The sequence below is a fragment of the Phasianus colchicus genome, chromosome 16 (assembly GCF_987193195.1).
Source record: "Phasianus colchicus chromosome 16, bPhaCol1.hap1.1, whole genome shotgun sequence".
In the NCBI taxonomy this organism is placed as follows: domain Eukaryota; kingdom Metazoa; phylum Chordata; class Aves; order Galliformes; family Phasianidae; genus Phasianus; species Phasianus colchicus.
In genome coordinates this window covers 16,179,194-16,196,686 of record NC_143451.1, presented here as the reverse complement: position 1 = coordinate 16,196,686, position 17,493 = coordinate 16,179,194, and the positions used below count along the sequence as shown (strand labels likewise).

The 17,493-nt window shown below is 40.8% G+C and overlaps 2 protein-coding genes across 7 annotated transcripts in view; both read left to right on the top strand.

Moving 5' to 3' along the window:
• The window catches only part of LOC149915795 (uncharacterized), an 81,693-nt gene extending 75,580 nt beyond the window's left edge, over window positions 1-6,113 (top strand). Inside the window, exons 4-5 of one of the 5 annotated variants that reach the window (XR_016471569.1) lie at window positions 1,424-1,589; window positions 5,960-6,113. Coding sequence is in view for 2 of the 5 variants with exons in the window: in XM_090151311.1 (XP_090007437.1) it covers window positions 1,424-1,499 (76 nt within the window). In the remaining 3 variants the exon portion in view is untranslated. The other 4 variants (XR_016471567.1, XR_016471568.1, XM_090151312.1 and 1 more) reach the window with 4 other exon arrangements.
• Window positions 6,114-6,773: 660 nt separating this feature from the next.
• The window catches only part of SHISA9 (shisa family member 9), a 157,674-nt gene continuing 146,954 nt past the window's right edge, over window positions 6,774-17,493 (top strand). Inside the window, exons 1-3 of one of the 2 annotated variants that reach the window (XM_090151299.1) lie at window positions 6,774-7,239; window positions 8,211-8,804; window positions 15,724-15,851. In XM_090151299.1, coding sequence (XP_090007425.1) covers window positions 8,281-8,804; window positions 15,724-15,851 — 652 coding nt within the window. In that variant the 5' untranslated portion in view covers window positions 6,774-7,239; window positions 8,211-8,280. Of the gene's footprint in view, window positions 7,240-7,348; window positions 7,495-8,210; window positions 8,805-15,723; window positions 15,852-17,493 lie in introns of those variants that run through there. The other variant, XM_031606985.2, reaches the window with a different exon arrangement.

Sequence of the window (17,493 nt, the reverse complement as noted above, 5' to 3'; positions counted from 1 at the left end):
TAGGATAGATGTAGGCAGGAAGGTAGAGACAAGGATTGCTGATTTTATTGGCTTCCCTAGCAGTACAAACAGCTACCTTCAGCCTATGTGCTACAGAGCTGTCCTTATCACTGCCAGCAGACCATGCCTCCCTTGGGCTTCAATGCGCTGATGGACATAGAAACCAGAGCTCTATCTAAATACATTTTGTGCAGTGTATAGCTATCTGAACTGGTGCTTAAGGGTGCACTGTACGTAAAATACTCCTTAAATATTTCCATATTCCTTCTACATAATATGCATGAGAATCTGACCCTTATCTTTGTTATTTTTTTCTAACATTTTTCTGTGGCTTTTTTTCTTTTTAGATCCTTTAATGTTATTTTTTTTTCTTTCACTATGAATAACATGAACCTTATGCCAACTTTATAAAGTGATCCCATTGCAACCAAAGGAATTTTACATCCTATTAAAAACACCTAAATGAGAATAAATTTGAGGATCAAATCTTGATCCTCACAGTGAAATCTTCTCTCCTTTTAATGGTAATATTCCTTTTAACACTAAAAAGATTTTGTCCTCTGTGTAGAGCTATCAATAAGTAATTAATGACAACCAGCAGACGTAATACACTAAATATCTTTTGCAATAAGATGAAAAGACTGAAAACTGGATACAGATTCAGTCTTTGCATGGAGAGTCTATTTCTGGTCTTGCTATACAAATGTTTTTTTTTAACTTAAGCTAAACATCATGAGAGAAACAAGTGAGATAATTTGGTATTGTGAGATCTCTGCTCTTTTTCACTTATGGTCATTTTGTGTATTGAAATACTTGCAATGAAAAGTGATCTGGTTATTCAGCCATTGAAATAATCTGTTTCTTCATCACATTCTCAAGGCTCACTTCAACTGTTCTATTTTGCACAGAAATTACATGTGATTTCCTTTTTAAATTTAATATATATTTTTTTCCTTTTAAAGAACAATCACTATATTCACAGGGAGAATTCGTGAAACTGTAAAATCATATTTAATATTTCAAGGTGTATATAAATTATATGACTTTAAAGAGGCCAGCTTTCTGTCAGGTGTGTGGGAGTGAATGACAGACTAATTCCCACACACCCCCAAGAAAATTGAAAGTTGTCCTTTTACTAAGTATTCAGTTACAACCGGCCCTAAATACACACCATTTCCATATTATACAGATGTATAATTATTGCAGCTTCTTTACATTTTACTCCCATGTCATTTGCCTATACAAATATGCAGATGAAACAAACCATTCTGAAAACAGTACTCTGATGTGCCAGCATTTTGTATTAAAGTGTTCCACTTTATCTTCATCTCATATTCATGTGCTGGGGAGCAGATATCCTAAATGTGTTATTAAAATTAGATTATATTTAGCAGGTTTGAGATAATCTGCTGTTTTCTATCAGCTGTATAGAACCAAGGAATATCCTGAGTTGGAAGGGATCCACAAAGGACCACCCAAAATTCAAACCATACATCTGAGAGCAATATTGGAACGCTCCTTGAACTCTGGCAGCTTGGGGCTGTAACCAGTGCCCTGAAGAGCTTGTTCCAATGCCCAACCACCTTCTGGTAAAGAACCTTTTCCTTATTCAATCTGACCTTCACCTGACAAGATACTACTAATATCTGCTCTCATCATTGTCTTATACCACTTCAAGATTCCCTAATGTTTTCACATTACAGTTAAAATCCTTTAATTTGTACTGATGTCCATCAGCTGTGGGAAGAAAGTTTATTAAAAATGTTTTTTTTTTTTTACAGAGCACATTATTTACTTTAAGTAGTTACTTTTCAGTGAACTACTGACATGCAAAATGCAAAGAGGATTGGTGTCTTTTCCTTCAAGATATGTATAACACAATGCCTAGACAAATGTTCTAGACAGATACTCGAGGTAATTATAATATAATTGCACTACCTGAGTGCTAAGAAATATCAGTTACGAATCCCACAAACACTAGCACAATTGTCTCTAGAAAGAAAGCACATGAAACTGCATCTAGTTTTCCACCTTGAGATCTTCATGTCACTATGCCTGGTTGATAGATTATGCTGTCCCACTGGCTATCTGCCTGGAGGAAAGAGAAACAATTCCCCTTGGACTGAGCTTTAGTACTTCTCTTTACATTGGCTATCGTGTGGAGTCAAGAGCAGACAGTTATTACCATCTGCCTAAAAGCATGGCCTGAAACTTGTATGTGTATTTGTGCATGTCAACAGTTTTCCAATACATGTGCCTATGTTTAGTCACTGAATTCATTATTGGGTTTTCAAATATGTGACCAGATTTTCAGAAGTACTGACCACTCAGATATCCGGTGATTTTAGTGCAAGCTGTGGTTATTCAGAATCTCTGAGCAAAATCACCCAGTGCAGTTTTCATTTTAAGTCAATAGAAAGATGGGTGTTACATTTCATAGGTACTGGGTTGGACTGTACTCCTTGGCAACCACGTCTGAAACTCTCAGCCAGGCACTTGCATGGTAATCGTGTGAGTCTGATAGTCACATGAAAACTGCAGTGTCACATAATGAAAAAAAGAATCACAGAACTTCAACTGCTATTCCTTTATTGTATCCTTTATTTTATCTGTCTTACCACTTACTTGAAAATCCTGAGTGTCATAGCAGTTAACATCCTTTAAAAATGAGCCTGTCAGAGAAATTTTCTTTTCCTTCTTCACAAATATGAGAATTCCTACATCTATCTGTTATTATTACATATAAGATCCAAAATACTTGGATGAGCATGTTGTGACAGCTATCCATGGATAGCTGTCATTATAACTAAGGCTTATTATCAGGAAAACAAACTAAAAGGGTCTAATGTTCAGTAAGAACTTTTGATTTTCATTTCCTGCCCTAATACACTTTGGAAGACACATAAAATACAAGGTGAGTAAATTCCTTATAAATTATGTAATACAGAAACTTTACATTTCTGTGAAGAGCAAGTTACTCACCTCTGAGCTTTACAGCCCACTTTTAGCCCCTGAGAGTCAATAGTGCTAGAATTGACAGACTATAACTGATTGACTAATTGGACTTCATATACTGGCTTCCATCTGTAGAAGTTCCAGGCCTGGGGAAAGAACATTTTGGTCTACCTTCTAGACACTGCTGCGTAGCTCCTTCGCTGTTCTAATGTATGCCAGAATCTGACAGTAGAGGATTAAAAATTTTTCTCTGCTCTGTCCTCTTTTTTGCCTAAGCAAAAGCTTCTGTATACTAAGGCACAGTATACAGCCTATTATACTGCCTTTAACCTTGAAAATTTTCAATGCTATTTTAGTTCTGTTTAGAAAGGCTTTCTTTCTGCCTTGAAAAGTTGAACTCAAGGGGACAAAGGTAGCTTGGTTTTCATTTGGAAGGCTACAAAAGCAGGTCCACGTTTTTGATCCTCTGTAGCCCTTTTTTCTTTTTTTGGAAACAAGATATAAAGATTTTGCTGTTAAGAGTCTGGAATGATCTGCAGAGCTTTCTTTGCCAGCTGCAATAATCCTTAGACACTTGGTCAATCCTTCCAGATGTAAATTCTGTGGCAATCTAATTTAAAACAAGTAGAAACACACTTAGTTCACTAGTACTCGCAATATTGTTACAATTAAAAAACAACATCAATCTTGCCGAAGAGAGAAAATGACTGGCTGTTTTCCCTGTTCAAAATTAGAGGAGTAGCTGTGCAACAGGCAAATCCGAGGGCACAACTCATTTTTCAGCCACACTGCTGAAAGCCTCTAGTGACATTTTGGCACTTTTCCCTGATGTATACTAAAGACCTTTACAGTATACATGTTGCCTCTTCTACATTTAAAGTACTCCATTTGCCTTCTTAATTTATCTTTTTTTCTTTGTTTGTTTTCTGATTTAAACTACTTCCTTTGAGTTAAACTGAAGGTACAAGAACTGTCAGAATTTCATTAAATCCCTTCCAAACATAAACTCTGTAAATGTCCCCTCCCCCACCTCAACACATACAATTACTTTGGTTTTGGTTTTATAATAAAATGGTCGAGAAAAATACTTGGTGATAAAGGTAATCACTACATCATAGAATTGCAATAATCTGTTTTCCTCCTCAGTGAGTCATGAAAACAAATCATGATCTTTCATTCATGAGGCACCTCATGGCTTAGTAAATTCTCTTGCTAGTGATCCCTTTGCTGTATGCAAGCTGTATTTTAACGACTAACTAAAGAAGTACTCAATATGATGTGTAATGTTTGTAAGATGTTATAAGTTGCTATGAATTCAAGTAGCCTCCTTGTTAAATACATTTTGTTGCTTCTTCAACTCGTGTTGGCTAATGCGTATGTCTCATGTTACCTTATCACTCCACAGCAGACATATTCTAACATTTAAACATTTTAAAAACTAGTAATTGTAAGTATGCTGCCACTTGGCCTCATATAATTATCATCTGTTTTGTTTTCCAGCCATAATACATTTCATGTCTATACATCCAAGTATTCCATTGGAATACAAAATAAATACACAGGAAGCAGACGCTGACTGCTTAATTCCAGTTTCCACATGAAACTGCTTATCACAAAATACTCTTCATAGCAATACTGTCCGAGATCAGGCCGGTCTAGCTGCCATTTCTGACAGATATTCTTGATTATTGAGAGCCTGTTAATAGTGATTGAACTATATGACATTTCTCTGGAATTAATGATTGACTGGAAGACTCCAGTGGCTCAGTGCTTGGCAAAGGACCATTCTCTCTAGCAGGCAATTTTTCCCTAGGAAATACTCAGAGGTTGCATGAAGATTAGTATTATTTACAAAATGAAATAGTGAATTTTAAGCATGATCATTGCAATTGCTCTGTGTTTTAATTGTTCAGTATTCATCAGATTAATCTCCCCTTCAATGTTCAGATTAACATGTGTTATCTTTCTCTCTTAATTTTACTTTTTCAAAATCACTTATTTACATAAAAGCTTGCAAGAATCAGTTTTAATATTTCATACAGGTAAACACAAAACATAACATATACAACACACACATATCTGTGCAAAGTATGAAGGTGTAATGTGTTCGTATAACTTCCACTAAGAAATGACTATACAACAGTATATACATCCCCCCAAAAACCTATTTTCTAGATTAAAATTGTACAAGCAACATTGCCATTGATACACGTGTGAAAGATTCATTGAAAACAGAGAAGTATAAGAGGACTAATGTGCTTTGTAGAAGGTCTGTGCCTACAGGTAAGTACTTCACTTGGCTAAGTGGATATGTGCTTGAGTAAATACATGTTCTGTGGGTTGAAACTTCACGTTCTCAATTGTTCCAGAGGCAAAATACATTAGCTATGGAATTAAACTACAGAAAAAATAAGTAATTATTACTTACTTCAATGCAATGACAAAAGGGATGTCTTTGACAACAGACAGTCCTGATGCTATATTGTGAAATCTTTTGTGTTTCTCAGCTTCATAAAGACAACTGAAATCAAAGTTTATTTACAGTTTTAATTGAAAAAAAAGAAAACAACAAACCTTTAGAAAGTTGTACAATGACCCAATACATGCCCCAGTACTGTATGAAAAGCCTGTTTCTCTCAGTTTTAGTTTTGTTATTTCCGTTGTTACTCTCAATGATTATATATTTTTATCAGGCACATATTTTGACAACTGCACGCTAGGAAAGCATTATAACACACTGCAGCAGGCAAAAAAAAAAAAAAAAAAGGGGGCTCACACTCTAGTCAAGAATAAGTCTTGTTCACCCTTAAAATTCTGAGCCATAACATGGTGAAAATAACTTCGCTAATATTAGTAATAGGAACATAGGACGTAACTAGAGTAATTTATGATTTATTAGGTAATGTGATCCATGGGTTCTGAGTTCAATAGGTCTTATAGTGTCACAGGAAACACTGTTTTCCAAAGAGCTTTGAATAACTCTCCTTTTTTTTTTCTTCCCTAGTTCTGAGCTGTTTCCTAGGACATGCGTTTAGAGTCAGATCCCTGATCTCATGGAACTGAGTCCAGCAGATGTTAGATTCTAGCCTAAATACTTTGTTGCTGTTGCACAATGCTTATGGAAATCCCCAGGAACTTATTAAAACAAGGAACTCATATCACAAGCAGTCAGGGTTATTGGCCCACAGAATAAATCATTTTTGATGCTATTATTTCTGCACATGCATAGCACTAATCATGCAAAATATTTAAGCAGCTTTTAAGCAACCAGAAAAACTTGTATAATCTTATGTACCTGACAACACTGGCCTTTATATGTCTACAGATACAACAGTACGTACGATTCACTTTTGTGCAGTACCTTCAGCACAAATTGCATCACAAAGTGTTAAATAATAAATAACAGCAGAGTGAAGCATACACAAGAGAGGAATGATATGATTTCAGAGGAGACTTGAAAAGGGATGTTGATGAGGTGGAGGTTTTAAGAATTAAATATTAACAAAAAGGCTGGTTTGGCTGAGACCAATTGTTTTCCTCTGCTGAGGAATAAAGGGGCTCTGTGACCTGCAGGAAGGCTTACTGCCAGCCCGTTCGGTGGAATCATCACACTGTACTTGGAGTCTATTTTTAAGAGAAAGCGAAGGATCACAATTAGCTACCGACAGCCCTCTCCAGTTCCAAACGTCTGCTTTGTCCTCTGCCTCACCTCTCTGTTATTTCCTGCTTCACAAACCCTCACGAGCCCGGTTCCTGGAGAGCAGCAGCCACGCAGCCCCTCTCCCTGAGCTGAGGCCATCCAGACGCGTCCCTGAGGAGCGGGGAAGCTGTTGTAACCCCGGCCCACAGTGCTACATCTCGCCATAACGGGCTTGTTTCCTACATGTGGTGGCAGCATAGCATTCAGGATAATACCGCCGCTGTTTGTGCAGGTTGCTGCCAAGGCAGACGGTGGGGATGACGGAGTCAAGCGGCAGGGAACGGCTAGAAACTCTTTCCCAATGAGTTGGGAAATGCTCTGTTTTGGGGAAGTTATTTTAATTCAGCGTCTCGCGGGCAGCCGTACTGCGTCCCCAGAAGCCAGCCCGACCGACGTTGTAACGAGATTTCTAAATAACTGACGTGCAGGGGCAGCTCACGTTTAGCAGCCACACGCGTAGCCCCGCCGTGAGCCACGCAGCACGAGGAACGGCGCTACCTGAGGGCAGCGCGCGTCCACGCCGCGCTCAGCGCAGACACGGCCCCGCGCGCAGCGCCCTGCCAGGACCCGCCCGCCGCTCGCAGGTGAGCGAAGCTCCAGCTGCACCGCCACGCGCGCGCACAGCGCAGCGCTCCTCGCATCCTCGCACTCCGGCGCGCACCTGGGCCTGGAGCCCGCGCGCTGCAGGGGGGCGCGAGACCGCAGCCGCCCGGCGCCGCGCCGCCCCCCGCCCCGGCCGGCCGTTACCCCGGAGCGGCGCGCAGGACGGGGAGGAGGCGCTCCCGCGCTGTCGAAGACGCACCTGTGGGGAGCGCCCACCTAGGCGGGAAGTCTCTTATGTAAGGAGCCCGTGGCGGGGACGGGCGCCTCGGGGGGTTGCCGGCGCGAGTGAAGCCCCGCGGGGGAGGTGCGCGGGAACGGGCGACTGTGCAGAGCGGCGCCCGGGGAAAAGGGGCTGCGCTCCGTCCGCGGCTTCGGGCGTCCGCCGGCGCCTCGGTGCTCAGGCTGGGCCGGCCGGGCCGCCTCGCCCTCGCGCTCCCCCGCGGGGCAGCCCTTCCCCGCCGGCCGCATGCCGCTCCGACCGGCCGCGCTCTGCCCCTCGGCTCGCCCGGCTCCGGGCGGGGGGCTCTGCGGGCGCCGGCTGGGGGAGTCGCGCGAGGGGCCGTGCAGGGCTCGGCGGGGGAGCGGAAGGTGGGCGCCCAGGCGACCGCGATCGGCGCCAGGCGGCGCGAGGCGGCCCCGCTCCCATACGTCCCTCCCTGCAGCGCCCTCGCCCCGGCGCTCCCGCCCCACGCCCCTCTCCCAGCCCGCCGTTCTGCGCTGCCCCGCGCTGCCGCCGCACCTCCGCCCCCCTCACTCTTCCTCCTCCTCCCGCGTGCTGCCTCCCCGCGCTCCCCGCTCCACAAGTGCCGCGCGCTCGCTCGGCTCCTCGGGCGCAGGGAGGCGCGAGGCTGCGGCGCTGCTCGGGGCCCGGCCCGCGCGGGGCCGTCCGTAGTGCTGGAGGCGAACGCGGGCTGAGGCGCGCCCGGCCCTTGACCGAGCCCTTTATGTTCAGCTCCCGGCGCGGCGCAGCATCCAGCAACTCGAGCGGCGGCGGCGGCACTGAGCCGGGGCTGAGAGGCGGAATGGAAGGTTTCGTTCGGCTGCTCTTCGGTTACTTGGTGGCGGACTTGCTTACGCTGGTTTGTCGGGCTCAGGAGAAAGCCGGCCAGCAGCTGGGGAGCTTCGTGGTGCTCTCGGGAGGAAACCACTCCAGCCTCGGGGAACAACTAGACCCCTCCGAGCCCCCTCCCACCCCGGACTTCTGCAGGGGCTACTTCGATGTGATGGGGCAGTGGGACCCTCCCTTCAACTGCAGCTCGGGGGAGTTCATCTTCTGCTGCGGCACTTGTGGCTTCAGATTTTGCTGCAAGTTCAAGAAGACAAGGCTGGATCAAAGCACCTGCACGAACTACGAGACGCCGCTGTGGATGAACACTGGGAAGCCTCCTTCCCGCATAGATGACCCTCTGCACGACCCCACCAGGGATAAAACCAACCTCATCGTCTACATTATCTGTGGGGTTGTGGCAGTTATGGTGCTGGTGGGAATCTTCACCAAACTAGGGCTGGAAAAGGCGCACAGACCTCAGCGGGAGCACATGTCCAGGTAAGGTTGAGCGCCAGGGTGCAGGGTTCCTTCCCCCGTCACTCCTCTCCAAAAAAAAAAAAAAAAAAAAAGCCCACGAGTCCTAAACAATATGTCTACCCAGCCAGGCAGGCTCTATTCTCCTGCAAGGTAACTGAGACCAACTTCAGAGAGTAGGGCTTCTGTGGTTCCCCAAGCTGAGATTATCATAGTGCATGCATATTGAAGAATAATAGAAATAATAGGGGAGTGTGCACACAGAGTAGTCAGTTTTTATCTGCAGCACTGGACATTCTCACCAGTAATATCCAGCAAGTCTTCCCAGATACACTGTAATTGAATAGGAAAAGCAAAAATTCTGAAACCAGAAACAATGAATTATAGAAAGCCCAGTAGGTTCTCTCTTCCAACTGTTTTGAAGCCTGGAAAATGTTTTTAACTTCTCAACTGAAGATGTAAACAAATGTCATCTCACTCTCCCTTTCCAGCTGCAAAATGGTTTTGGCAGGACCTTCCCTACTCCCCCAGCCTTTGAAAGCGTGTGAGCTATTTGTAAAATATCTGAGCTGTGAAAATGAGCCAGGGTAGAAGGGAAGAGGGAGACAAAAAGGAAATGCTATTGTAGGATTTCTTAATGTTTTTTCAGTTACTGTTGAGAATTTAAACACGGAATATGAAGATTTTGTCATGCATAAATGTGTGTTATACTCTATATCGACTGTGTAATGGCTGAGTTACACCAAAGAGAACCTCCCCCACCTAGAGTTAGGCATGCTGTGTGCTCTCTACTCCAGATACAGGCTGCCTAGTGGTGGATAGGCAGGTGGGCAGCTCAGGACAGAGCCCAGTGTCTTAAACAACATATTCCAAACCAGGATTGTCACAGCAGTTCAAAATCAAGGCATAACACATGTGCCAAGTTTGCAGTCTGTCTGATTTTTTTTATGCTAATCCCAAGCACATGAAAGTAAAGCAGATGGGGGGGGGGGGGGGAGAAGGAGGAGGAGGGAAGGCATTAAATAAAGGGTATCTCTCCATTAAAGAGCCTAAATCAACTCCAGTGTCTTGGGCAACTTTAGAAATACAATACAATTAAAAGGATGCCTTCTACTGGGCATGCAGTGAGGCAGAAAGATTCCCCTTGCCCTGGTGATGATGTAGTTGACAATCTTTAAAGCTTAGATGAAAAGTCTTTTGAAATACAGCTCAAGAAATCAACTCAACACCTGGAGCCGTATCATGGCAGCTTATCATGGAATGTACGGAAAAAAGCCACCAAAAACTCCTGCAAAGGCATTATCTGTTCACTAACAGTTATTTGCTATTTATAAACTGGCTGATATGGATACTAATGAGAACAAAACATCACAAATTTTAGTCAACTCAATACTGTGTGTCAGTGGCAATTCTGCAAACTCAGTTTTCTTTGAGGAAGGTGTATTAATCCTTTAGACATTTTGAATATTCTGACTGCAAAACTAGACAATATGTGGATCCCAATTTATTTTTTAAAAAATACCCTTAAACTAAGGGGCTGAAGCTTGTTTTGAAAAGCTCTCGTATGCTTCAGTCTATTTCTGTGGTGTCTTTGTGCAGGCAGTAAGTCAAAGCTTGTAAAAAACAAAAAAAAAAAACAAAAAAAAAACCAAAAAAAAAAAAACAGGACAAAGCCAAGGTGTAGCCATCCCTGCTTATACCTGGCTTAAACAGATCCAACTTGTACTAACAGAAATACTTGCTGAAGAAGCTCTTTGTATTTGCTATCTAAAGTACAGGTGTTAAGTAGTCTGAAATGATATTCTCTCTTCTGATATTCTGGGAGACAGTATTACAAGGGACTAGAAAATATTCTGAAATCCCTGTCATGTGTGCATAAAGATTAGGTTTCTGAAGTGGTTCTTAGAAAGGTCATGTGTTATCCTAATTACTTAACATTGTCTGAGATCTTGTACCTTCCTCACCATGAAAACATTCAAATCAGGATTATAGCAACTTGGAAAGTCATGATCACATGGAAAAACAGTCACCCACTCACTGCACATAATAGCTAGTCATGTTCTGATGAAGCAGTACTATAGCTTTTTTTTTTTCCTCCCCAAAAGTTCTCACACTCCTATTACAGCTGTGTGGGGTGGGTCTAGTATAGCATTACTTGTAAAAGGAATTAATTTGTAAATCCTTTGGGCAATCTAAAAATCTGTTCATTGAGTGAAGAACTGAAGTAACTCTTTTATCCTCAAATGTGTGTTTAACTAAAACGTTCCATCCTCATTTGACACTACTAATACTCTGAAAAAGAAGTTGTAGTACTTAAGCAATAATTTATCTGTTTAAATAGTTAGTAGTACCAGCAATTAAAATAATGTCTGTATTTGTATTCACCTTCTTTTGTAATACTAATTTCTACAATTACAAAAAAAACCCACAACAAACCCAAATCAAAACTAGCACCCCTTATGTTTTTTTCTGTACCAAATCTTATTAATAAGCAAAAATGTAATGCATTGAGAGTGTTAGGTAGGCCAATTGAGAAGTGTAAGTGCTACTCCATTTTGGCTGGCGGCAAAAAACACACATACAGAGAATGATTTGATATCTGTTTCCTTAGCTAAGATTGTCTCCTTTCCCTTCCCTACCCACAGGTACAGGAAATAGTGGAATTCTCTCAATTCTTATGAACAAATTCACCTAAGTAAAGGCTAGTACTGCTTATCAGATAAGGCGATGGATGATGTAAACTGACTTTTTTTATAAGGGCTGATTTTTTTTTAAGTGAACAGGATACAACTGGTGTAAATTAATGTATTTCCATTTTTTTATTTACTATTTAGAAACAGATCTGCACATGAGGATAAGAATGTTGACTTGTAAATAGGGAGCAGGTCTGTGCCATACTTAGTAATTCCTTGCATCATTTCATCTTGAGGTCAGTGGATCTGCTGCTGAAGTAAGACACTCGTGTATGTTAGAACAGAGGAAACTTCACAGAGTTGGTGAGCTTAGTTTCTATTGCCTTTCATTATATTTTGTTTACTTCTATACCAAAACAAACCAAGAACACTATTCATTTCACTGAATTTTCCTGAAGTATTCCACAATGGAAGAACAGTGAGAAAATGTACTTAAACCCATAGCAAAAACAAACAAAAAACCCCACAACAAAACCCAGTGGACAAGGCTATTTAGCAAAAAGAAGTTGCTTCCTTTTCTTTTAAGAAAAAATGCCAAATATAAAACAATTTCTTTCTTTTGCTTTTAAATAAAACGTGGAACTTACTGTTGGCATGGAACTGTAAGTATGGAAGATGAAAGTGGAGAATTAAGTACGGTATTAACTCTGCATCATATATTTCCCTTTAGACATCATATGATAATACACTGTTTATATCATTTTCCCTTTTAAATTTGTTACTTGACATTAAAAGGAGATAAATGTTCCCTCAGCTAATGGTGTTCAGGAACCAAGAAGTAATAGTAGTGTCCAAGTAGAGTAACTCTTCCTTTACTTAAATGCCTTTTAGGAGAATAGGATGGTGTATGCTATCAGATATGGCAGAGGGATTGCGTGTGGCAGTATCATGCCTAAGAGGAAAAGAGAAGCAATCTGCCTCCTGAAGCAGACCTAGAAGCTCTGCTGCCTAGGAGGGCAGTGCGTGCTTGCTGCTTAAGACTTGCATCAATGGGACTTTCAGGCTTTGTAAGATGATGAATTCTCTCTTGAAAATGTGTAGAATAGGCAAAAGCTTTACTTCTTTTCCATGGAGGAGATCTTTCTGTAAACAAAACTACACCTTTGTCTTCTTCTCTAATCCTCATTGGAGAATGTGCAAACAAACCTAGAACTGAACAATATTTACACTCGTACTCCCTAGCTCCCATTGTTTTTTTTTGTTGTTGTTGTTGTTGTTTTTTCAGTGCTTCTGATAGCCTGTTAGCAGCTTTCTGAACATTACGAACCATCTGATCTCTTCTTTTGTCCTTCTCAATGTGCTAAGCTCCTAAGTCAAGTCTTTTGTTGATTATTTGGAAGGCATGTACCCGGGGCCAACAATAGTCTGACTTGCCAAAATGCTGAATCCTACAAAGAAATTATTTCCCTTATGGATTTAGACCCAGTTTTGGAGGCAAAATATAACAACTGACCTTTCATGAAATAACTTGTGTTTCAGCTTCTTCAGGCTTATAACCATAAGGGAAATGCCTGGCTCCACGTGCTTTCTAACATCTGAAAATAGTATTATATATACCCAAAGATAAATCTTATGGCAGAAGAAATCATGAAGTTTTGCAACAGTTGGATAGCCCTGGGCCATATTTAGGTAATGTTTTTCCACTTCTGTAAAACTGCAGACAATGTCAATATATCAATATATAGGACTTAGATATCACTACGTTTTACGTTTCCTTAAAAAATCATTATATATATAGCAATGGTGTGAATAAAGCCCCTCCACACATAAATATCACTTTATAGTAGGACCTACTTTGTATGATGATATTCAGGTGAGAAATGCACAGAGTCTGTTGGCCTATGCAGTATTTTTTGAAGCAAGCATCCGTTCAAGGATACTGCTTTGTACTCCATATGCACTAAACTCTATATGGGCAAATCTCTAGGAAAAAAAATGCAGGTAACTGCATTGCCTTTGTGCTTCAGTAACATGAGCTGCCACACATTTTTAACTCTCCCTGACATCAGTGGAAGATAAGAACAAGCCTTTTGTTATATGAGCTATTCTGCCCTGGGAAGACTGTATAACTTTGGCTAATACAGTACAAACATAGGTGCTGTGTCATTCAAAATCATTAAAAATAGAACTTGACGAGAAGTTCCTTTTTCCTTGACATATTTGCACAGCTAATTCCTTAAAACCTGGCTGAAAAAAAAGCCACACTAAAGCGGTCGAAAACTCAGCTGGCATTTTCACAGTCAGTCAGTAGTTAATCTGTTGTCATTTAAAGTCTATAGTTCACAATATTCAACATCATATTAAGGGCAATGAGGAAAACATTTCAGAAAACCTGTTCTTGTGAGGCTGGGAAATGCTACACTATGTATTATAGATTCACACAATTTTAACTCCCATGATGAAGTTAGGAACTTTGATTGGTGCTTCTTTCCTTTCCCAGAAATGTGTCCATCTGCCTCTGGAAAAAAAAAAAAAATGATTGACATCTTGATGTCAACCATTTTTTTAAAATAAATATTGCATGAATTGACTAGATATTGATAGTTTTGGTTCCTGTTATTCTAAACTGTCTTTTGCAATATAGTGCTTTCTTTTAGCATCTTTTTCTACATACCTTTGTGAGATCTCTCCTAGTGATTTTTTATTTTTCTGCTATGTAGGCCAGCTCTGCAATTTCTGCTGTATAAGCATTGCTTCAAATGGAAGCTTTGCTCTAATACCATTACAAGTGGAGGCACTGCTCTGATACTATTAATCATTTTGTTACTACCTTCTGACCTTTTACAGCATTAAGAGAATATTTTGTAACATGTTGATCACTGTAACTAATATTTAATAACATGATGCTAGCCCTAAACAGATGGAAACATCAGTACCATTCATCAATGTGCCTGCAATCTGAGAGCATGATTTATCTCAGAATTCCTCTCTGTATCTTAAATGAAACAGCTATTTAATATTTAAAAGTACAGTGCTCCTCGATCAAGAAACCATCATGCACTGGAAGCACAGCGCAGGAGCTAGATGATACTTGTTGTGACTTTCACCAGTGAACGTTTATATTTATTTACTTATTAGTTTATAAACCTGGGACACTGTATAATCTGGCAGAAAATTAAACTAAAGTAGGCGCAGTGCTCGGAAGATGCATTCGTTCCCTTCAAAAAGTAGCTCAAGGCATCTAAAAATTAACACCAGTAAGATAAATGGAGGATGCAAATAATGATCAGTGATGTACTGACTTGCATGGAGCTCCAAAGACACTGGTAAGACCCAGTGAGTGTTCCTGTTGCCAGAAGGAATGGTTTCTGCAGGTGGGCTGGTTATTTTTGGGGCACAGTGGTTCAGCAGGTTATTATGTGATGCATACCTAGGGGCTAATCCTGCTCCTAGTGAAATCAATGGTGAAACTCCTTGGCCCAGAGTCAGAGAGGGAGATATTGCCGTGCTGAGATTTTCAAAACTTAAAACATAGCAGGTACATGTGTGCATTCTTACCTACGTGAGTCACACTGGGCAGGTTGTTTGACAGTGGAGCCAGTCCATAAAAACTATGCAAATGTGGGATGAGCCACTGTGTCACACAAAATTACTGCCTGCAGTGCTGCAGAAAAACCCCCACGACCAGCTTCAGGTTGGGCCTGGCCATACTGTGAGGACTCCTCCTGCTTGCTCTCTGCTACTGTAAAGCTTTCATCCTTTTTCCAGTGATGTTACCATGCCAGCTTTGCTCTCTTGTAATGATGAGGTCACTCTTATAGAAGTGAGAAAAGATGTTTTCAGCTGCCTTTCTGAATGGAGAAAGCTTAAATCCCTGATTGTGGATGGTGCCGTGCCTACTGGATTGCTACAAGAAAATCAAAACCGTTCACCTTTGGTAACGTTTTTCATTGAAAATGGTTGAGGCCACTGCACTGTGTGGTGCTCTGTGCAGCTGCGTGTTTAAGAGTTGACTCTGACAGACCTGCTCAGTTTGACTGCAAAGGCACTGTCGTCGAGCACAGGAATGGATGAACTCTGCAAGTCTCAGCAAGCTTAAATCGTGTTTCCATAGAGCAAAGACAGCTGAAGAACTGAGTCTTAGTGAAGTCTCATGATGAATTTGAGTCCCTGATTTTGCTGTGAATAGGAATTGTTTCTCCAGTAGACATTACAATAGACTATCCCAAACAGAAACAACGCACCTGGACTATATTGCAAACAAAGAGATTTTGCAACAGGTTTATTCTGAAATTTTGTTTGTTTTTCAGGGCTCTTGCTGATGTGATGCGACCACAAGGTCCTTGTACAACAGATCATATGGAAAGAGATCTCAACATTGTAGTACACGTGCAACATTATGAAAACATGGAGACAAGACCTCCTCCAAATAATTTACGTAAGTTGCATTATAACTACATTAGTATCTGGAATGCTTGCACTAAAATGATTATTATGAAATGATATTGGTGGATGTCAAATGTGAATATGCAGTACACAGGTTCTGGCAAATTAGAAATAGTTTATCTCGGAATTAGAAATATTTAGATTTCCTGGTGCAAAAAGTGCAGTGCTTACAGAAGACTATTTTGATGGGAAAAAAATGAGTTAGTCTTTGTTTTTCACCTTGTTGCCTTGGTTGACTGTTTTGAATCTTTGTCTTTTTCTAACTGATGTTTTTATTAAGCTCATCAACCTATTCCTTATTCTGTGTTTTTTTAATACTAAAATAAAAATGGCTAAGCTTACAGCAAGATTTAACGAGATGTATCAGACATCTGTAACACCCAGAAAGAAAGTGGTCCCATTGGGGTATCACATACTGGTCATCTCATTATCATTGCCACTAGTAAAATAGTTAAATACATTCCTGAAGAGCATAAAGTTGTATGTAGTTTTCAATTTCCTCATTTTTTTTCTCTAATGGAAATTTGAGAGGAAAACTATTAGGTTTTAAATAATATTTTTGTTTTGTATTTGCTATTATTTATTTGTTGAAGATAAAGTAAAACTACACCTTGGAGCTTCAAAGGAAAATATGGTAACATTTCAAGGGCTTCTAGAACCCTAGGCACTTATTTCTCAGTCTTCTATTATTCTATAGTGCAGATCTTTGTTGTGCTTTGATGTGTTCCATTATGAACAGTTTGACTATAATTTTAATTTGCATATGTTTATGTATATTGTATCCTTCTATATTATATATATGTACAGATACACAGAAGTTACAGATTACATGTTTACAATTTCAAGTTCATTTAAAGAGGATCATTCAGGAAGGAATGGGTCATTAGACAGCAAATGGCTTTATTCTGTGCTGTAGAGCAATATAGTGGAGCATTCTGCTGTATGTGTACTTTTTCCTGCATTGGTATTTGGGTTCTGAAACATTTAAACTGTAGTATTATATTTTTCCTTATCTTTCTATAAATGGAGGAAGCAGAAAATTTGCTTATATTTGGACAAAGAATTAGTTTTGTTCAGAGCAGACAGTGCTGTTATTGAGAGATTTTATTGCTCCCTTCTTTTTGGGTGAACATCGTAAGAACAGGAAGAGAAAGAGAAGATTCATGTGCTAGGTGCACTCCTGGCATTTGTTTTGTGGTAAAGGCTCATGGTGATTTCTTACGCACATGGTTACAGGACAACAGGAGAGAATTAAAGCTGTGACCTCTCATAAAGATTCCATATATAGTGAAGTCTGACATCTAATCTGTCTGCACTACTCAAAGCAAAGTACTTCCTGGGCATGTGCAGCTCTACACTACTGAAGGGGAAATACATGCATACCACAGCATTGCATCCCTTAGTTGCATAAAAGCACAGTTTCTTATGAGGAACTTATGCTTCTCTCCCAATCAAAGGTGCTCTAACTGCTTTTTGCTCCTGTGGTTTGAGGAAGATATGCTCTCTTTCCTCTCTCTCTTTGCTCTGTGTATTTGTTCTTTGCCAATCTCTTCTGATCCTTCCTGTGATTGTGTTTTCAAGCAGGAAGATGCCAAATGCTAATGTCCCTTAAAACCCTTAGTTTCTGTCATATA